At 42.2% G+C, this 23,101-nt stretch overlaps 1 protein-coding gene across 1 annotated transcript in view; it reads left to right on the top strand.

Annotated features, from left to right (window-relative positions):
- Positions 1-20,563, top strand: part of LOC141091130 (uncharacterized) — a 65,989-nt gene extending 45,426 nt beyond the window's left edge. The window contains exons 6-12 of the mRNA XM_073576522.1: positions 192-233; positions 1,253-1,335; positions 4,175-4,280; positions 6,640-6,757; positions 16,436-16,624; positions 17,775-17,965; positions 18,393-20,563. Coding sequence (XP_073432623.1) covers positions 192-233; positions 1,253-1,335; positions 4,175-4,280; positions 6,640-6,757; positions 16,436-16,624; positions 17,775-17,965; positions 18,393-20,362 — 2,699 coding nt within the window. The 3' untranslated portion in view covers positions 20,363-20,563. The remainder of the gene's footprint in view (positions 1-191; positions 234-1,252; positions 1,336-4,174; positions 4,281-6,639; positions 6,758-16,435; positions 16,625-17,774; positions 17,966-18,392) is intronic.
- Positions 20,564-23,101: the final 2,538 nt, after the last annotated feature.

The raw sequence follows: 23,101 nt of genomic DNA, 5'->3' as shown, positions 1-23,101 counted from the left end.
TGTTTTCCTAAACAAATTAGGCAAGTAGAATAACAAAGGCATGATTTTCCACAGGATTTGGCCTAAATAACAGATAGGCTTTAAATGAAATATGTATCTTCTCATTATCTGCATAACGGTAGAAGAATTCTCCAAGAATTATAAGAATCAACAATCTTTCTCCTGACTGTATCTCTGTGTTTCTGGTGCAGATCACATACAGAACAGAGAAAACAACCCGACATCAACAAACAGTAAGATAATCATTATATATCATTATATATCTCCTTATAGTTTATCACAGAAATATAATTTCAAACATATGAACAATTTATTAACTGCACACTATTGTTCGAAAAAGAAACAAAAAATTCAGGGGCCAAGAGCGAGGGAGTAGATACAATAATTGAATACTACCCTGGAAAACGTGCAAAAGTGGAGTGTTTTTAACCAACATTTACCCATGGAGAGTGCAATTCGTGTATCTGCCAAAGACTTGTGTATGGCCACATGCACACTTTCAGTATTTGGCGAGATTTTTAGCCTCAGTATCTGTAAGCCAAAACCAGGAGTGGGTGATAAATCCAGAAGTGGTGACGTGTTTCTATTATACTTTTCCTCTGATTGTTCCTCTCCTGGTTTTGGCTACAAATACTGAGGTAAAAAACTCACCAAATACTCAATGTGTGCATGTGGCCTAAGGGTAACAATAACCTTAAACCCAATGAATATCTACGAAAACTACAATGTTCTCCTCTGTCACACTGATTTTTACTGGAGTGTCTCTGTAGAAGTGTTGTCCAGGATTAGAAAAACATGGCTGCCTTTTTTTTTTAGAAACAGCACCTGCCCTGATCAAGGGTTGTACTTTGTATTTCAATTCAGGCCCGCAAGGGCTCATAGCAATGTAGAGGAGAGAAAGATCCATTTTTCACTGCACTAAAAATATGGTTCTTTCCATTATTGCCCTATTGTTAGGGTTCATGCAGACGTCCAAGGATCTCGGTCCAGTCAAGGAGCGTAATGTATGGACTGGCTGCGGGACTCCAGGTTGTAGCATGACAGTTTCATATGTTTTTATGAGGCTGTCATGCTCTGGTCAAGAGAGCCACGGCAAGTCCATGCTTAACGGTCCGTGATCAGACCGAGATCCATGGACGTCTGCATGACCCCTTATAAGTTAATAAGACATCTCTGAATAGTGCAAGCATCATGGAATGTTGTATATTCTTAAAAGGGTAATGCTGCTGTTTTCTGCTCTTTTTTTACACAGCTTATCCCTGGGACAAAAGAAACCTCAAGTCTCTAGAGGTAGACTTAAGTGTTTTTGAGAACATGGACCTCCATGCCACAAAGGTAAAATAATGTTCTTATGCTGAGTTCATATTTCCAGTAATTATCCTTTTTATATGAATCCAGGAAACAAAAATAAAAAAACAACCGCCAGACATGCAGCCACGGAGACTTGAACATAGTATTAGAGTACGCCAAAGATGCCGTATGAGCAATCGAGCATACTCGGATAACACCGTATCTGAGCACGCTCGCCCATCACTAATGGCTATTATCAGATCTATTCAATAGCATAAGGAATGTTGCCACTACTCATGAAATTGTTAAGTGAGGGCCATCACATCCCCGTTCTGCCCCAGCTCTGCCCACTGCGTTTGAGCTGGGCAAAAGTAGAGTAGAAACAGTAAAAGTTTAAAAAATTTGTGCAGCCTCTTGTACAAAACTTTTGCAACATTTTCAAACTTTTTATGCTACAATTCAGGCCAAAAACCTGTGATGAATCGAGGCCTGTTCACTAGTGGCCAGCAACACTAGCAAGGTTTCTTGGTGCCAGGGCTCAAGGTGGCTTACCACCTCTTGTACCACAAGGGCTTAACAGATGCATAAACAGGTGTGAAGCCTCATCAGGGCACCCAAACAGGGCAGCAACAACAATTAAAATAAGGGGTATTATGAGAGTTAGGGTATGATCACATCTGCGTATATAAAGTAGCAGAGGTGCTCTGAGATGAGTTGAAGATTTCCAGGTGATTGTCATGCACTTTTTCCTCATCTATCATCCTTATGACATGTGTATGCAATTCGTATGCATTGCATTTTTGACATCAGCTTTTACATACAGTAATTCCTTGTCATTTCAAGTTACTTTAGTAACTAATAAAACAATCTTATATACAGATATAGATAAATCTAGAGATAGATAGATAGATAGATAGAAATATGTCATTGAGATATATAATCAGTGTTTTGCATGTGTAGCTTGTTGTACATCTATTTAGCTACTAAATAAATAAAAGGAAAAAATGGTGTGAGGTCCCGCTTTTTTTTATTAACCAGCTGAGGGAAAGCAGACAGCTCAGAGTTGGTCTTAATAGTCTGGGAATGGGGCAACAAACATGGAGCTTCCCAGGCAGTTAATATCAGCTCACAGCTGTCTGCATAGCTTTACTGGTTATTAAGAAGGAGGGATGCCCCAAAAAAGTGATGTGCGGTATAAACTCTGGTCTCTTTACTGACCTCAGCGCTCATCACTGCAGGTGTGTTCTCACGCTACTGTCCGTGTGTACTGACTGACGTACTGAGTGGTTGCATTATGTCACCGCTCAACATACTATGTGGATGTAGCAGAATTGGGGATCATCGTGAGATCTCTTTATTATGGAATTACGGTAGACATGTGAGTATAACTTTCATTTCTATGGGAATAAACAGCAAAAAGAGGACTGAGAAGTGTTTTTTTCAACTAAATCACTATTGTCAGTTTGTCTTTATTACTTTTGACAATGGAGTTAGTAATGGGTGTGTCTGATAGATATATCACCATAATTATTAACCCCTGGGCTTGATGTCAGCCAACATAAAACAGCTGACCTGACATCAACCCCAAAACTATTACTCCACTTGCCAACGCACCAAGGCAAGTGGGACGATCTGAAGCTAAGAACCAGAATTGGTGCATCTAATGAAGGCAACATTTCTTGGGCAGCTGAGGGCTGGTGTTATTAGTCATCTGGGAAGGGGCCAATATCAATGACCCATTCCCAGTCTGTTAATATCAGCCTGCCACTTTCTGTTTAGCCTTTGCTGGTTATTAAAAATAGGAGGAACCCATGTAATTTTTTTTTAATAACTAGTAAAGGCTATGCAGACAGCTGTGTACTGATATTAATAGCCTGGGAAGCTCCATGTTTATTGCCACCTTACCAGGCTATTAAGACCAGCTCTCAGCTATCTGCTTTTTCTCAGCTGGTTAATAAAATATTAGCGGAACTCCACACCATTTTTTATTTATTTCTTTTTTTTACTAAATACAACTACAGAAAACTACACATGCACTGCACTAATTGTAGATCTCAATGACATCTTTCTATCTATCTATCTATCTATCTATTCTATTCTGTCTGATCACGCTGTGAATTTACTGTACTCGGTTGATGAAATGTCGGTTTTCCTATGAGATGTGTGTGTAAAAACTGAACCCATTGACTTGCATTGGTAAGTCTCGGCTGTTTAAGGGTATGTGTGCACGTTACGGATTTTGATGTGCTTCCGCAGCGTTTTTGGATGAGTGGAATTGCCTCAAATCCACAGTGCGTTGTGCACACAATGTTAATGAATGGGAAATGCAAAAACGCTGTGCACATGCTGTGGAAAATTCCGCGCGGATTCACAGCGGTTTATTTTCCGCAGCATGTCTATTCTTTTTGCATATCCGCAGCTGCGGTTTCCATTCTGGCACATAGAAAATTCTCTCTCTCACTCTCTCTCTGTTCTCCAGAGTCACAAAGTAGAAAGTTCACAAACCAAATCCGCACAACAAAAACACAATGGAATCCGCAAGGAATCCGCATCAATTCCACAGGAAAACCGCAAGCGTTTTTCCTTGCGTTTTCTGCCAAGCGATGTGGATTCTCTGCAGAAAATCTCGCAGGCTAATCCACAACGTGTGCACATACCCTTACACCTCCATACGTAGCATGCTGCGATGTTTTTCCTCACCTCAATTCCAGGTGAGGAAAAACTTGCAGATGAACACTGCTTAATTAAATAACATTGTGGAGTGCAAGGCAATTTTTTTCCCACATTGCACTCGCCGATTTTATACACAAATGTGAGCAAACCCTTACTACTCTACCCTGCAGGCTTAAATGTACGTGAGACGATGACACTCTCCCTCTTACAGGTGACTTGTGTGACATTGGAACAGTTAGTAAATGAACTTACACGTGGTGCTAACACAGATTTGGAGAAGACACGAGTTATCTGGATGTGGATATGTCATCATATCGGTATGTTGTATGTGTCATCTAAAAATTAGTACAATGTTCTCAAATAATTAAACATGCCAGATTCAATCCAGAATAAAGGTCATAATTTTGAGATCCAGTAGCAGTATAGTACATTTCTTTTATGTTACTTTTGATAGTCATATATTCCAGAGTTATTATAGTTTGCATTTCCTAAGAAGAGTCATAATTTGGATCTTGTGGGCCTCAATGAAATATCTGTAACAGCCCCCTCTGTACATCATGTGCTATTTACAATGTTTGAAGGGGTGGTCAGAAATCCAAATTAATTTTCATCCTAAACCCCTATCTATTTAATGCAATAATCTAAACTTTTTTCTAATATACTCAAATTAAAAATCCCCTATCTTTCCCTAACGACACTATCCAACTGCTTTTGTTTTCCTATTCCTTTTTGATGATGCTTCATTAAAGAATCCCAGTACATGCAGTGATACTCAAACGAAGCATCATTAGGGGGCAAAGGCTGTGGTCACTGCTGCAGCCTCTGCCCACTCTCTGGAATGAAGTGTCGCCAGTGATGTCCTTTTCAGGGGCTGGGTTAGTCCTAGTGTGATGTGCACAATAGCAGTGCTCTCCTTCACTTTCTAAGATTAACAGTAACAAGCTGGTGGTGTCACTTGCAGGGGCAGTGCTGGTCTCTGTTCGCCGGGTATTCTGACACTGCACCCTAACAGAGAGCTCTGTTGCCATTACTACTGATCTTAGCCGGTGAGATAGTGAGCTGTCACTGTGCATATCACACATCATGCAGCCCAACCCCTGAAACGAGTGTCACTGCTGGCACTTCATTTCAGGGAGGGGGCAGGAGCTGCAGCAGTGACCACAGCTTCTGCACCCTAGCTATGCTTCGTTCTATTATCCCTGAATTCACTGGGATTGCTCAACAAGGTGTCATCAAAAAGGAAGTGGGAAAAAAACAGGTAGTGTAGTGAGGAAAGGATAGGGAATTTTTAATTCGAGTATATTAGAAAATAGTTTAGATTATGACATTAAATAGATAGGAATTTAGGATGAAAATTTATTTGGATTTCGGACCACCCCTTTGAGCTCCTGTAATGTGGAAAAAAGGGCCATTATAGGCACCAGAAACAGGGTGTGGCTGCTACTTCTGATCCCCATATAGTTATAACTTTGTTTCTGTGATTTGTAGTAGGTGTTTGAACTCTTCTTGAACCTTAGACTGTAGATCCCAAAACTAGAAAAAATGTCTTTAGTCCCTACATCTAGAGATTGAGAACCAATGCTAGTCCTTTTGTATAGTAAATTCTGTCGCTATCTGACACATACAATATATAATATATGAAAGACATTAAAATGTCTGGGGTACCAATGGCCCAAGGGAAATATATGAATGGATAGTATCCAAACGTATATATTATATATAAATCTCACAAAATCATATAAATATAACTAGCCATAGATCCCCAGACAATGCATAGGACTGGTAAGGACAGATTGCCAATAATCATACAAGGAGGAAAGGAAACCAACAAAAATTGCAATCACAAGAGTCCATATAATGCACAAAATATATAATTTTTTATTAGTCAAGATGAACAGACAAGGCCCCCTGATGAAGGAGTAATCTGAAACGTGCGTAGGGGAGGGCGGGCAGGCCTCTTGGAGACGCTGCTGCCATCCATCACCACTTATCACCAATGGGTAATTATTGTAAGACTTTGTGCACTCTATTATATATATATGTTGGACATTCTGATGTTTGAGCCCATATGCTTCTGTTCATAGAAGTGAGAGTGATGGATATACTTGCGTGCAGTGGCTGCTTTACCTCTATGGCTGATATAGCCGGGCACTGTGCAATATGAGTCAGTGCCCATGTGGGGCCTGTCCCGCCCTATGCAGTGCAGGGTGTTATATCCACTGATGTTTTTAACTCTTTCTATCCTTGTCTGCTCATCTTGACTAATAAAAAATTATATATTTTGTGCATTATATGGACTCTTGTGACTGCAATTTTGGTTGGTTTCCTTCCCTCCTTACATACAATATATAATCAATGATGGCTAGTAATGGGTGATTAGAGGGAACCCTGCCAAAAAAAACATAAACCTTAACAGTAAGCAATCTACTTCTCTGTCAGCTTCTGTTGCTCACGACTAGATTAGATCTTGGTGGAAGTTGCCACATTTTGGAATCCTTTATTCCTTTGCTGGGCCAGTCAAACGCTTTAAATCCATGATGACATTTTTGATAAATATAACACAAATGTATAACAGAAGTAATCACTGATCGAATAGGTCCTTGTACTTTACAAGACTCCTTTACAAGACTTTACGACATACTTTACAACAGTCATTTCTCTCTCTCGTTATCTCAGAGTATGAAACCGCAGCGCTAAAGAATAAAGACCTGGTATCATCTGACCCAGAAGTCGTGTTTCGCACCAAGAAGGGTGTCTGCACAGGATACAGCGCAATCTTTGAACACATGTGCAGGTGATGTTTATCATGGCCTTACATTAATACTCCTTTAACCAAATCAATATCTATATATCACAGGCTGCATGCAGGCAGCAGATTTTATAGGTTAAAGATTTTATCTTTACTAGAAGAAAGTCTATGTACACAGCTTCTATGCCGATCTATATGTCACAGCTTTCTTGGTACACAGCTCAACAACTGAGCTCTGCTAGATTTGCAGCAGAGAAACCTCTTCCACACCACTGCTTTCTGTGTACAATGTATAGTGGCAGGGAGCAACTAATTAGTGCTGGGGATGTAGTTGGACTAAGATGCACAAGGCCAGTTGTCCTGTAGTGATGATCTCCTGCTAATAAAACACTCTGCTACACAAAGCGGGCTCACTAGGTGAGGTGCATCCTCTATGCCCAAGATCCGGTTGAGCACACGGTCCAAGGGTGTTGGTGCAGGAGGTGGATGTAGCACGTGGGAAACAGCTAGTAGATTTACTGAAATCCACAGGTGAAAACTTAGAAGCAAACTCAAAGTGTTAAAGAGGTCCTTGAAGCTTCAAGCAGAGAGGGGACATCCTGAAAGCCGCAGGTGGACACGTAGAGGCAAACTGAAAGTATTAAAGGAGTCCTGAAAGTCACAAAAAAGCTGGTGAAGTCCTGCACCCACAGGTAGCAAGGTTACTGGAAACTGCAGAGAAGCTGGTGAAGTCCTAAAGACCACTAGCAAGTAGCAGTGTTAATGGAAACCACAGACAAGAAAGTGACGTCCTGAAGACCACTGGCAGGTAGCAGGGTTACTGGAAACTGTAGGCAAGCAGGTGATTTCCTCCACTGACAGGTTGCAAGGTTACTGGAAGACACCCATAAGCGGAAGTTCTCCACTGATATGTAGCGAGGATACTGGAAACTGCAGACAAGCAGGTGAAGTCCTGAAAAACAACTGGCAGAAAGCAGTGTTACTGGAAACCACAGACAAGCAGGTGAAGTCCTGAAGACCAGTAGCAAGTAGCAGTGTTACTGGAAACCACAGATAAGCAGGTGAAATCCTTCACTGAAAGGTAGCAAGGTTACTGGAGACTGCAGACAAGCAGGTGATGTCATCCACTAACAGGAAGCAGGGTTACTGAAAACCACAGAAAAACGGGTGAAGTCCTGAAGACCAATGACAGGAAGCATGGTTACTGGAAACTACAGACAAATAACTCAGGGACGGGAAATCACAGACAGCCAGGAGACAGCCTGATGACAGTTGGCTGGAACTGTGCAAAATAACTAAAAGAGTTACTAGAAAGTCTTAATACAAAACCTTATACCAATAGCCCTTAAATAAGCCTAGTTAATGCAACACATAGAATCATAGAATCATAGAATCGTAGAGTTGGAAGGGACCTCCTGGGCCATCTGGTCCAATCCCATGCTCAAAGCAGGATTCGCTAAATCATCCCAGTCAGATGTCTGTCCAGCCTCTGTTTGAAGACTTCCATTGAAGGAGAACTCACCACTTCTCGTGGCAGCTTGTTCCACTCATTGATCACTCTAACTGTCAAAAAGTTTTTTCTAATATCTAATCTGTGTCTCCTCCCATTCAGTTTCATCCCATTGCTTCTAGTCTTTCCTTGTGCAAATGAGAATAAAGTTGACATGGGAGCACTCCGGGCTACTTGCAAAGCCCAATGAGGAGAACAAGGAACTCTAACGGACTGGGGCACTGGCGTAACTTATTGATTGTATTGAAACCACAAATCAAGGCCCAGTAAGTGACACATCACTGTCATCAGGGTCTCTACTTCTACATAATGCTGCTCTTAGATTATATAGCAAGAACCTGCTGATAGATTCCCTTTAATGGTTGCAACACATGGAGGAGGCAGTAAATCTTAATGGTTAAGACAGAAAAAGAGGCACTGATGCCTAGAGATGTAGAACTTATCTAAAGCACAGGGACCATGAAAAATTGTGTAAACCTCAACCCTCTCCCTGTTCACTTTACACGAGCCACATCGCAGGACTTTGTTATTTTACGCAAAACTCAACAAACTGAATTCCATCTTGCCCAGGTCCTATTCTACCAACCAAGCTTCCCTTCCTGTGTCTACGTCTTACTGCTTCTTCCAGTATACAGGCAGGAATCAGTACACCACTGAGATGCTTGTCAGATAACTCAATGAGTCTAATGGAAGGACCAGGCCACTTCCTAAAGAATAAACCATAGTTCATGTATTTGAATGGAGGGTGTAAAATCAGCCTTTACAAGTGCATCAATGCTTCTTTCACTCTCCTACACATAACCATTAAGAAGAAACCCCTTACAAAATATAACTTTTAATACATTTATTCTACAAACTGGGACATGAATTTCTGGAACCTTACACTACCACAAGTCAGCAAAGTATAGTGTTTGCAGAGCACAGCTTAATTTGATGTTGAGTCTGAATATTAATATATTGTTTATTCCTATGTGTATTGGCATACTGCAATGATTTTTGGTAGTGTTAACACTTATTGTGTAGGAAGGGTGCAGATTAGCATCTCTAGGGCCATTCGACGTTAAGCGGGGGCGGCACTGCGTATCATTCATGTTGCCAAACTCCGTGACTAGATAGGGTTAACGTAGGATTGTATATACAGTTGTGGCCAAAAGTATTGACACCCCTGCAATTCTGTCAGATAATACTCAGTTTCTTCCTGAAAATGATTGCAAACACAAATTCTTTGGTATTATTATCTTCATTTAATTTGTCTTAAATGAAAAAACACAAAAGAGAATGAAGCAAAAAGCAAAACATTGATCATTTCACACAAAACTCCAAAAATGGGCCAGACAAAAGTATTGGCACCCTCAGCCTAATACTTGGTTGCGCAACCTTCAGCCAAAATAACTGCGACCAACCGCTTCCAGTAACCATCAATGAGTTTCTTACAATGCTCTGCTGGAATTTTAGACCATTCTTCTTTGGCAAACTGCTCCAGGTCCCTGATATTTGAAGGATGCCTTCTCCAAACTGCCATTTTTAGATCTCTCCACAGGTGTTCTATGGGATTCAGGTCTGGACTCATTGCTGGCCACCTTAGAAGTCTCCAATGCTTTCACTCAAACCATTTTCTAGTGCTTTTTGAAGTGTGTTTTGGGTCATTGTCCTGCTGGAAGACCCATGACCTCTGAGGGAGACCCATCTTTCTCACACTGGGCCCTACATTATGCTGCAAAATTTGTTGGTAGTATTCTGACTTCATAATGCCATTCACATTGTCAAGCAGTCCAGAGCCAGAGGCAGCAAAGCAACCCCAAAACATCAGGGAACTTCCACCATGTTTGACTGTAGGGACCGTGTTCTTTTCTTTGAATGCCTCTTTTTTTCGCCTGTAAACTCTATGTTGATGCCTATGCCCAAAAAGCTCTACTTTTGTCTCATCTGACCAGAGAACATTCTTCCAAAACGTTTTAGGCTTTTTCCGGTAAGTTTTGGCAAACTCCAGCCTGGCTTTTTTATGTCTCGGGGTAAGAAGTGGGGTTTTCCTGGGTCTCCTACCATACAGTCCCTTTTCATTCAGACGCCGATGGATAGTACGGGTTGACACTGTTGTACCCTCGGACTGCAGGGCAGCTTGAACTTGTTTAGATGTTAGTCGAGGTTCTTTATCCAACATCCGCACAATCTTGCGTTGAAATCTCTTGTCAATTTTTCTTTTCCGTCCACATCTAGGGAGGTTAGCCACAGTGCCATGGGCTTTGAACTTCTTGATGACACTGTGCACGGTAGACACAGGAACATTCAGGTCTTTGAAGATGGACTTGTAGCCTTGAGATTGCTCATGCTTCCTCACAATTTGGTTTCTCAAGTCCTCAGACAGTTCTTTGGTCTTCTTTCTTTTCTCCATGCTCAATGTGGCACACACAAGGACACAGGACAGAGGTTGAGACAACTTTAATCCATGTCAACTGGCTGCAAGTGTGATTTAGTTACTGCCAACACCTGTTAGGTGCCACAGGTAAGTTACAGGTGCTGTTAATTACACAAATTAGAGAAGCATCACATGATTTTTCGAACAGTGCCAATACTTTTGTCCACCCTCTTTTTATGTTTGGTGTGGAATTATATCCAATTTGGCTTTAGGACAATTCTTTTTGTGTTTTTTATTTTAAGACAAATTAAATGAAGATAATAATACCAAAGAATTTGTGTTTGCAATCATTTTCAGGAAGAAACTGAGTATTTATCTGACAGAATTGCAGGGGTGTCAATACTTTTGGCCACAACTGTATTGTTTTTTATCAATTTTCCATGGCCCTATCATTTATAAGCTCCTTCATTATTTTAATATATGAGTGACCTTGTAAGTGTTTAGAGCATATTTATTAAAATGTATATTTTATGAGGGGTTTCTGGTGGTTATGTGCTATATGGACCCCCAACTGATCCATTTTTTTTCTTGTTTCTTTTGTCCTTCCATTCTCCTACGCTTGTGGAATCCGTTTGTGGGTTGTAAGTCTGAAACGTTACTTGTGAACTATATTTGCATTGCAAAAATGAAACCATTCATTATCAGCATCATCTTTTGCACATGTATCCCTGTGCTTCGATAGACTTCCCCTCAAGTTGTCACATTAGGCTACTTTCACACATCAGGTTTTCGGCGTCAGGCGCGATCCGGCGTCGTGCCGGAATGCCGGATCCGGCAAATGTTTTGTAAAACCTGAAGTGCCGGATCCGGTTTTCTGCCGGATCCGTCTTGTTCTTGACAGACAAAACCGGATCCGTCTCATCCGGTTCATCCGTTTTTCTATCCGTTTTTCTATCCGTTTTTCGACGGATTACGCCGGATCCGGTTTTTAAAATTGACCCTTGTGGCCTTCCGAACGGGATTGGCTACTGGAAAACTAGATATAGCATGTTCCTACAGCCCTTCTTTGACAGGTTGTAGAGAAGAAAGTGCAGGTTGGAGAGAAGAGCAAGTTACTGGCGAAGATGGATGTTGTCATTGGAAATATTACCACTAGAAGTTCTGTGACGGTTTCAGGGACAATTTTCCACTATACTTTATGTCACCTCAAGGCAGAGTACACTGGGATGACAGAGTGTGAAAGATTTGTGCCCTAAACTTGTGTACCTTCTGGACCAACAGTATATACCTTTGCCAACCAAAGTTGGCTATCTTGTCATGGTCTTACTATTTTTACCTTTAGGCCACAGGTGTGTACCTGGTTGTGTTTTATGCAAAGTATTTCACCTTTTAACAAAAGTTGTGTACATTGGTAGGAAATCACCAACAATAAATACAACTTTTTAGGTGAAATACTTTGCTTCAAACACAACCAGGAACACAACTGTGGCAAAAAGCTAAAATTTACCCACAGTTATATACCTGGTTTTGAATACCTTTTTACCTTTGAAATACCCTGTATTTAACCTTTTTTTAAAACATAGTTCGCCGCAGAAAGAAATGACAGACAACCATTGTGAAACGATAATTTAACTTTTATTTAAATTTTTATTTTTTTTGTAAAATGTTTTTAAAGTGCAAAAAACTTTTTTAATAAAGGTTTTAAACCCAATGGGCATTTTTATTACAAAAAACACACATTACAAATCTGTGTACTGTGGGGTGGAAATACTGCTGGAGGGGCTGCGGGACACTTCGACACTGGGTGTGTGGAGAGAGGACTGGGATCGTGGTGGGGAAGGAACAGTTAGGTGAAGGTGTGGAAAAAGCTACAGAATGGGTGGACATGTGGGAGGCAGAAGAGGTGGTGGGCGGTGGAGTGGAGGGTTGGGCAGGGACTGTAGGAGCAGATGATGTTGATGGAAAGTTGTATGGGGAAGGAGTTTGGTACGGGGAAGGAGTTTGGTACGGGGAAGGAGTTTGGTACGGGGCAGGTTGCTGGAAGTGGGGAGATGTCTGGTACTGGGGAGGTTGCTGGTACTGGTGAGGTTGCTGGTATGTAATAGGAGGGGGAGGATGGAAAGTGGCTGGAGGGGGTGCAGATGTAATAGGAGGGGGAGGATGGAAAGTGGCTGGAGGGGGTGCAGGTGGAGGAACTACAGTGGTGGGAGGTGGTGGTTGGGAGGTAACCTGCTGTAGAGTACCGTGGCACGAATGCATTACATGCATCTGCTGGGTAGGAGATAGTGTTGCCATGCGCTCCACAACAGACCTGAAAAAGGTGTGGTTTGGCGAAGATCTTGCTTCTGAATGCATGGTTTGCAGAAGTGTCTTCACCTCCAGAATGCTGGAGTTGATCTGCTGAAAGCCTGCGGAGATTTGCTCTGACAAGACTTTGAGACAGTTCTGGAAAGATGCATTCAGATGCAAGAACTCTTGCGCATAACTCTTTTCCTGACCCCTCTGCCGCTGCCGCCCAGTACCCGCAGGTGTACTAGAGGTGGCAGGGGAAGAAGGGTGGGGTAAAGGGAAAGCGATCTCCTCACCAGCAGCTTCATGTAATGTAGGCGGCCACGATGCTCCTGTGCTGGTGGATGGGACAGATGGGTCGAATGTGTGGGAAGGCTGGGAAGGTGCAGATGTACCGGGGCGGTCGAAGTGTCCCTCGGTGCCGGTCTCCTCAGGGATCGCCTCAGAAGGGTCCAATCGTGCAGGCTCCCGAGTGCTGCTCACCGTGCTGTGTAATAAAGAGAAAAAAAAACAATTAAAATACTGACATGGTATGGCCCTGGCTGAAAAAAAAAAGTTACATCTAACATTTTTTTCACATGTGGTGTGTAATATTTACCTTCTGGTGAGCATTGTTTCCCGGAGGAACGACAGGGCTTGTGCGTACTTGTACTTGCTCCTGCGTCCTCCAGATCCACTCGGGGCCCGCATCTCTTTATTGAACTCCTTCTTGAAACGATCCCTCACAGACCGCCACCGATTCACAATTCTGTTCCCTGAAACGAGAAAGGAGTGGTTAGTATACAACATCAGTGTTTCACAAACTCCAGTCCTCATGGTCCCCAGGGGTCATGTTTTCAGGATTTCCATAGTAAATAGAAATCCTGAACACATGATCCGTGGGGACCACGAGGACTGGAGTTCGGGAAACACTGGTTTACATCAAGCAACCGGTACTGTATATACTTACGCTCTTTAATCTGGGCCCGAGCTTCGAGGTCCTCCCAGCGGCCCACAAGGAGAGAACAGATTTCCTCCCAGAGTCGTCGGGTAACGATCAGGTCAGCGTGGCGGCGGTCAGCCATATTCCAGAGCGGCTCCCTTTCTCTGACGAGATCGATGAGGCGGTCCACATCAATCCCTCCATCCTCACCGTCAGAGTCGGGAGCACGCTGTGAAGGCTGTTAAAGAAAAAGACAAAAATAACATAATTAGCCTCCACAAAAGAAATGAAATAAAAAGTGCAAAAAAACAAAGCAAAAATATTTATACTTACACGCTGGTGACCGCCGCGTTGCTGTCGCCGACGACCCTGGGAGGCACTGCGAGGACCTCTTGGCCGAGCACCAGATTGGGAAGACTAGAGAAGAAAACAAAAAATGTTATGTCTTTGGATGTAGGCATTTGTTTGCTGTGTGTGGTCTACAGAACATTGTTTTCTATGTGTTGTGTGTAGTGTGATGTTGTGTTTCTGCGTTTGATGCAAAAAACTTACCAATTGTGAGCCCACTCCAGGTGTCTGTCCACCCCTTCCTTCTTCTTCTGGGAGCTCCTCTTCATCTTGTGATTCCTGTTTTGAAATAAAAGTCAATGAATAGACATATATTACAGAGATGATGGATTTTGGAAATAAAAACTTACCGTCAAACGCTGACGATGCGAGGGAGGGCTCCCAGAAGAAGATGTGCTGTCCTGTTGATGGCCAGACTCCATGGCTGTGGGTATTGCTGCTGCTGTTGCTGCTGCCAGTGATGCCATTTCTGCTGCTGCTGCATCTCTTTGGCGGCTGTTGAATAAAGAGAAACAAAGGGCCAATGAATATCTTGATATTCCATGGCCCTAGTTTGGAGGAATGGGGGATTTGATAATTACCGTCTCTCATCTGCTGCTGGACTCCCCTCCTCAGCATGTTCCATTTGCTGCTCCATTTGGGGTGGTGCTGATGGTGCTGCTGCTGCAGATGTCTGCTGCCTTCTCCTGCTCCTGGTTCTTGGCTTGGGTGGCATGTTGGGTGTGGCTGAGGGTCCCATTGTCTTGCTTTTATATATCTCCTGTGGGCAGAGCTACTGAGCATGCTCAGACCAAAAAACCGGATCCGGCCTTCGCCGGATCCGGCTTTTGCAGGATCCGGCGCATTGCGGCGCTCATAGGCTTTCATTGTGTGAAAAAGCCGGACGCGCCGGATCCGGCGTGTCCGGCTTTTTCGCCGGAGACAAAAAACGTTACAGTAGACGTTTTTTCCAGACGCCGGATCGCGACACATTGCCGGATCCGGCGAAAACCGGATGAAACGCATGGCCATCCGGCGCGATCCGGCGCAAATGCAAGTCAATGGGGGGGAAACCGGATCCAGCATTGCATTTCGCCGGATCCGGTTTCTGTCAAAAGCGCCGGATCGCGCCTGACGGCGAAAACCTGATGTGTGAAAGAGGCCTTAGTTTGGCAATTTCTTTCTCCCGCGTCCAAAGTTCATTCCCAGCTTCATACCACTATCTATTTGTTTATTCTCTTACTTAAACCAAAGACTAAAGATTTTTTCTGGTACTTTTATTGATTTTCTCATTGTCCCTGGATTTAATACAACACTTTTTTCCCTTTAGCCCCATTTTTTTTATTAATCTTCAAATACATAGATACTTCTTCTCATACATACATATTTTTTATCACCACATTGTTAAACAAAATAATTAAAGGTGCTTTCCGATTTATACTATAAAATTATTAAGAATTGAAAATAATTTCTTTTTTAACTCTTTCTGTAGCATTTAAATAAACAGTATTCAATCAAATAATAATCTCTTCCCCTCTGATGGGACGGCCCATCCAGACACTCAGCTTTTTTTTGGGATTCATGTCGGCATGAGTTCTTTCCCATTTCCCTTCTTTCTTTCATTTTTTTTCCCTCTTTTTCCATTTTCTTCTTCTCATTTTCTTAAATATTTGTCCTACAATTAAAAAGATGCCTAGATAAGTTATATTATAATATATACCTACAACTTGAACAATTTTTTTTTCCTCTGTGCATATCACATGTATGTTATGTGCCATCCCATGTGGTACCTGACCGAACTTTGACATCTGTCATGTGTTTTTGACATCCATGTTTGAAACCTCCATTGCTATTGAAACAATGCTTTTGCTGATTTTGCTGTATACTTGTGGTCTTTCCTGATGAAGACGTCCTTTGTACTTTGAAACGCGTAGATAAACCACCATTTCGTTTTATATCCTGGGATATACATCTCATTAACTGTCGTCAAGCGCAGAAACCATCCACCAACCTTTCCTTCCATCCTTTGGGTTGTACGTCTGAAACGTTACTTGTAAGCTATGTTTGCATTGCAAAAAATGAAACCATTCATTATCAGCATCATCTTTGGGAGGGCAAAGTTCTTTCTTACAAGTTGTATTATGGGGCACAACCCTATTTGAGCATCCTAAAACCTATGAGTGATGTGTATTTTACTTATTACTTTTTTAATAGGGCATTTCCTACAGTGTGCTTCTACTCTACCTCTTTTTAGATATTTACATGTAGATTATTTTTTAGTTAAAATATTACTAAAGAAATAAGCTTATCCTCCAATAGACTTGCTGGTGTTCAGTGCCGATCCGTAAGCGGCTACTGTAAGGGAACATCGTTCAAGCCGGGGCAGATGATATCTGGGGATTCAGATCACACTTGGAACATGGTATTTTTGGAGGGACATTGGCACCTCCTGGACTGCACATGGGGAGCTGGACAAGTCGATGAGCATATAAGCAAGTTTGTTTTCCAGTAAGTAGTGTGATCTTTAGATTTTCCATGTTAAAGTACTTAACTTAAGTGTTGGTAAAAAGGAAGTTGAGCTCATTTGAGGGAAAATATGTTCTCCTTGGGCATCCTCACTTCTAGATCTCATGCACATGGCAGAAATATAGAGATATACAAATGTTTTATGGAGAAGCAGAAAGTCCTTTTTCTGTACTATGAAGCCGTGATACCTCCATAGCCCTTCGCGGTTTGTCTTCCACAGTTCCCCACACAGTATGATCCCACACAACACCTCCCCATACATGCAGTATGATGAGCCACAGCCCCAACACACAAATGATGACCCCACCACCCTTCCACACATACACACAGTATGAAGTCCCATAGTTTACCCCCACACAGTATGAAGTCCCATAGTTTCCCCCTATACAGTATACTGGCCCTAGATCTCCCCACACATGATATGATGGCTTCTTCCACAGGCCCAGACACAGTATAATGCCCTCAAAATCCCTTCCACACATTCTGTGATGTCCCCATTGTCCTCCCACACAGTTTGAAGGCCCCACAGTCCTCACACACAGCATGATGCTCCTATAGTTTCCTCCAAGTACTGACTGACAATAAACAAAAATGATTCACCTACCCCCTCGATAGGCTGTTATGTTCTGTGCAGTGTGTGATCAGAGGCTCCATTCAATAGGCGTGATCTACTAACATCATTGTGTCTATGTCTACATTTCGCTCAGGGTGAATGATGTAAGAAGGAGCTGCAGACTCCCTGATCCCTTATTGCATGGAATGGTGCCTGCATTCTAAGAATGCAAATACCCTTAAAATTCAGAGATCAGGTGTGGAAGGGGGGGTGGAGATACATGGTACACCACCACTTCCAGCCCTATGGCTGACCAGGTTCATGGGCTGAACAGGAACAGCCAAAGGGCCGAATGTGGCTTGTATTAAAGAATTACCCATTGTTTTCAAGTTTTTGTAGCAGGTTTTTAATATATTGAATATGGACTATATAGGTCATCTCACACAAAGGTTATTCTAATGCATTACAATACACTGCTCGCACATGACTTGGGGGCGCTATCTCAAATAACTCCCGTCACCTTCGATAGTGATACTTTTTCACCATTTCTTATTTTTGTTTATTCTTCATTTTTCCAAGGTACAATGAGTTTTATTTCCTGACTCATCCTGCTCTCTTTATTGGCGATCACTTCCCGGATAATAAAGAGTTTCAATTACTGGAGCCAGAAGTGTCCCAGAAGCAGTTTGTGCTAAGTGTTCACCGCAGAAGCCACTTCTACAGCTTAGGACTGATTTCCTCTCAGCCAGAAGCAGCTGTTATTGAAACAGGTAAAATATTCTCACTAGATTATTGATTGCGTCCAGCTTGGTTCCACATGGAAGCATTTTACTCCGTAGATTCTATGGCGTCGAACAATGGGGAAAGACGTTTCCCCGCCTTACTTGTGTAGGCAGAAAAAAGGATGCTGACAAAAACAGTACATTTTAAAATTAATTTTGTAATTGTGTTTAATGCAAGTGCGGGTAAAGTAAAACTAGGGAGGGGGGAAATAAAAACAGACAATATTGACAAAAAACCACACCACTTTTTTTTACTTGAGTTGGAAAATTGTCTGCTGTATCTGAATTACACACACATGCTCTAAAAAGGTATATCTATAAGTCAAATCATTTCCTGGTACTCGGAAAATACATTTAGTTACGACATGATGGACATTAGTATTATTCTAGTAACTAGGAATGTTTTTTTTTCTAGAAAACGGGAAAGTATCCATCACAATAGAGAGCCAGCATGACCTGCTCTTCCTCTTCACCCTGCAAGAAACAGAAGATCCTGGTCTACTAAAACTCATTGATCGTGAAGCTAAGTTTGATATCTATCCCCAAAAGACTGGTCAACAGATTTTACAAATTTATGCAAGGAAACAAGATACAAAAGAGGTATACCAGATGGTTTTGGATTACAGAATAGATTGCAAAGGTGTTGACAACCAAATGAAGATTCCCAAATGCCTCAATAACCCTGTTGGTCCAAGCTTGTTATCAGAGCAAACTGGGCTCTACTCCCCTTCACACGAAGAGCCAGTCATTTATACACACGATGGGTGCTGTTCTGTAAGTTTTACCATGAAGAAAAAGCTAAAACTTGCAGCCTGTCTTAAATCCAGTGAAGGAAAAAACATTCTTAATCATATCATACAAGCAGTACAAGAACAAAAAGTGGAGTTTAGTGTTCATCTGCCACAATCTGGTCACTATGTTCTCCAAATATTTGATGCTCATATTGGGTACATCTGCAACTATCTCATAATATGCTCAAATCCCAATGTCACATGTTTGCCGTTCCCAGCATTGATACGTAACCCAGCTGGCCCCAATCCAGACACAGAAAAGGCCGGTCTTCTTCAGCCTTCACATCTGGACCCGATAATTCGTGCAGATGATGGCTGTTGTACTATCAGTTTCAAGCTCAACAACTATTTAAAATTAAGCAGCAGCTTAAAGTCTGATAAGATGCATACTATACTCCACCACGTTATACAGAGGGCAGAAAAGCATAAAGTTGAGTTTAATATCCGTCTTCCCAACTTTGGTTTTTATGTGTTCCAGATATTTGACAGCAATAATGGTTTTATCTGCAACTACTTATTGCATTGCTCAAATCCTAAAGTGAAATGGTCGCCCTTTCCAAGTATACTCCATAATCCAGTAGGTCCCAGTCCAGACACAGAAATGGCTGGACTGCTCCAGCCCTCACATCCTGACCCAATTGTGCACACGGAAGATGGATGCTTCATCCTCAGCTTTTCTACTAACCGAATATTAAATGTCACAGTTAGTCTGAAGTCTGAAGAAGTACAGATCGCACCGGAGGCTATGCATGTATTACAGAGCACACAGAAGCATAAGTTAGAGCTTAATGTTCGTGTTCCACGTTTTGGCTCTTACGTTCTTCAGATATTTGATGGCTCTGCCGGCTACATCTGTAATTATCTAGTAACATGTTCGAACCCCAAGGTGAAATGGCCATCTTTCCCTTCTAGCCTCCATAACCCTGTGGGACCAGGTCCAGATACAGAGAAGGCTGGCCTCATTCAGCCTTCACACCCTGATCCTATAATATATTCAGAAGATGGTTGTTTTACTTTGAGTTTTGCATTTTTGCGGGAATTAAGCATTTTTCCTACTTTACACTCTGATGAAATACAAATGACTCCAGAGATGACCCAAAGACACGTCTTCCAAACTCTAACGGAGGGCAACGTGCAGATAAGGGTCCACCTTCCACAGCCAGGAACATATGTGTTGCATGTGAACGTGAAACCTAAAAACAGTAACGTGTACAAACACCAGTGTAACTACCTCATTATATGCAAAAAACCCACAGTGAAATGGCCACTATTCCCATTAGCATACACAGACTGGGCTGAACAATATGATCTTGTTACACCACTGGAAGGTGTCCTGCCCGAAAATAGCAATGTTTCATTCAAGCTTCGGGTTCCTGATGTTGCCGAAGTGAGCATAAAAGGAAAAGACTTCTTTCCTTTGCTACTCATAAAGGATGATTACTGGGAAGGAACTTGCAGTACAGAGGATTGCAAATACATGTATGTCATGATCTGTTCTAAGGACGACCCAACAACTAGGAAGTTTGTTTTACAGTACCAAGTGGGGGAGAAGAACCTACAAAGTGGATGGAACAAAAGGGTGTCCATCAAATGAATCTGTATTATTTATTATTTATTTTACTATATAGTATTACTTTACTTGAAATTTTGATATAAAAAGATCATACTAATTTATTGAGACGATGTACAAATTCTTTCCTATAACCAAGTACAACAGACGCTGTATATTTTTTGTGAAAGATAATATATTGACCAAGGTATTGTAACTTTTCTTGACTTGTTATTATATCAGTCACACAAATGCCTGTCTTTTATTTATTTATTTATTTTTTAAATCTAGGAATAAATGGTATTGATATGCTATATCAGGTTACGATTATCATATCTGCTGACATCCTACTGAAAAAATGCTTATAGTGCCACTGTTTAAAGGAACACTGTGGGAACAAAATTCTGCTTTATACCAAGAGAAAATGTAGTGCATATGTAAGCTGCCTCAGGTCCTTTAGAGATAATATAGTGATGGAGATTTTATAATACCTGGACACTGTCTGAACAGTCATTGAACCTCCCCAAGTGCCTTAGATTTATCAATAAGGGAATACATTTGGTGGTAAATAGGTTGCATAGCACTAAGATATTGATGACTTGGAGTTAGAACACTACAGATCCACAGTTAGTCCAATGGTCTTTCTCATGTTTTGCTCAGCTCTTATTCAGTTCAGTAGAAGATGAGTGGCAATTTGTTTTGAGCGATACCTTCCGTTATCGGGAAATATCGGATCGGATTGGATCGGACCGATACCCAAAAAGTATCGGATCGATACCCAAAAAGTATCGGATATCGCCGATTCCGATACCGGAAACCAATACAAGTCAATGGGACAGAAATATCGGAATTAAAATAAACCCTTTCTTTCCTTGTAGGTTAATTCTACATGAAGGAAAACAACTAAGAATAATGTAGAATGTATTGGGGGAGGTGGAGGAGACATTAAAGGCATAGAGGTTTAGCCCAATCAAATGGAATAACAGGAATTAATTTTTTTTTAAGACGTTCGGAGTTACAAAGATATTGACTATGTTAACCTTTTTTATATTTTGTCAGATATGTATGTTTCACTACTTCCATGCTCTTCACCTTCTTTTTCACTTCTCCCACACTTTCTCCTTCATGATCCTCAGCAGGAGCAGCATCTTTTTCGTCAACTTCTTCTTCACCTTATTCATCTTCTTCTTTTTCACCTTCTTCCTATTATTCTTTTTTTTTTACATTCTTCATATTCTTCTTATTCAACTATTCTTCTTCATATTCTACTTATTCATCTTCTTCCTATTCTTCTTCTTCATCATATTCTTATTTGTGACAGGCATTCCTGTAGTTATCTATAAAAGTTTGAAGATTACACCTTCCGTTCTGCCTGTCACAAAAGATTTACAACAGGATTTGTCCGGGTTCAGTTTGGCCTGCAGCAGCAGGAATTTTCCAGGGGCACCACGAGGAGGAACGGACTCACCCCCATACACTGCTTAGTCTTCTTCTGCTTATAATTTAGATAATATCTTTTGCTCTGATTTTTAGTCTTATGCTTAATGTTCTTCTGCTTTTTGTTCTTCTGCTTTTTGTTCTTCTGCTTCTTGGTCTTCTGTCTCTTGTTGTTCTGTATCTTTGTGGTTGTCTTCATGTTCTTTGTCCTCTTGGTCATCTTCTTCAGGGTCATCTTTTTGGTCTTCTTTGGGGTGGTCTTCAGGGTCATCGTCTTTTGGGTCGTCGTCTTCTTCGGAGTGGTCTTCAGGATCGTCGTCTTCAGGGTCGTTGTCAGGGAGATCCAGAGAGATTACCAAAAACCATTTCAAAAAGCTTGAACTTGGAAATGTAGCAGAAGGTACAAGAAGGCTGAGGAACTGTCGAGAACCAGCTGATGGTACTGGAACCCGGATGGGTAGCAGAAGGAACAAGAGCCAATGGCACTACCGAGGACCAGCTGATGGTACTGGAACCCGGTTACTAAGCAGGAGGTACCTGTGCTAGAAAGCACTACCAAGGACCAGCAGACGTTGCTGAAACTCGGATACCGAGAAGGAGGCACCTAAGCCAAAGGCACTGCTGAGAACCAGCTGACGGTACTGGAACCCGGATGGGTAGCAGAAGCTACAAGAGCCAATGGAACTATCGAGGACCAGCTGACGGTGCTGGAACACAGAGGGGCAGCAGAAGGAACAAGAGCCAATGGCACTACCGAGGACCAGCTGATGGTACTGGAACCCGGTTACTAAGCAGGAGGTACCTGTTGTTAGGCGTCGGATTTCCGGCGCTGCACAGCGGGAATCCCGAGCCTTGCCTCCGATGGTCTCCCATTCCTCCCCAGCCGCAGAGGAGCTTGCTCAGCAAACTCGTTGGTCCCGGCGCTCTGTCCAGACCAGCTCCATGGGTTTGCTTGCTGCTGCCACCCCTGGTTCAGCTTTGGCAATGCATGCTGCTCAGCAGCAAGATCCTCCAGGGACTAAGTCCTCATGTCGGGCCACTGAGCATGCCTGTGGAGTGATCTTCCATTGGAGATCAAAGGTCATGTGCTCAGGTCCTGCTCGTGTTCGGATTGGCCCATCCGAGAAGCAAGGAGGATCACGGACGCCTGCGGCTATAAAAGGTTCGCATGGCCGCTCGGCCATGCGCTAAGATAGTGTGTATGATGATGGATGCATGTATCTGGTGTCTGACTCATTATGAAACCCCTACCCTTTGATACATCTGTTGTTAGGGTTTAGAGTCTGAGTCAGCGCCTGCTAGTGGCTAGCCTGTAGGCCACAGTGCATACCGGCCGTCTGCACACTT

This window comes from Dendrobates tinctorius, unplaced genomic scaffold (assembly GCF_039654945.1).
Source record: "Dendrobates tinctorius isolate UK_male_01 unplaced genomic scaffold, ASM3965494v1 ptg000049l, whole genome shotgun sequence".
Lineage (NCBI taxonomy): Eukaryota > Metazoa > Chordata > Amphibia > Anura > Dendrobatidae > Dendrobates > Dendrobates tinctorius.
Note: the sequence above shows the minus strand (reverse complement) of the source record. Positions and strands in the feature narration are given on the sequence as shown.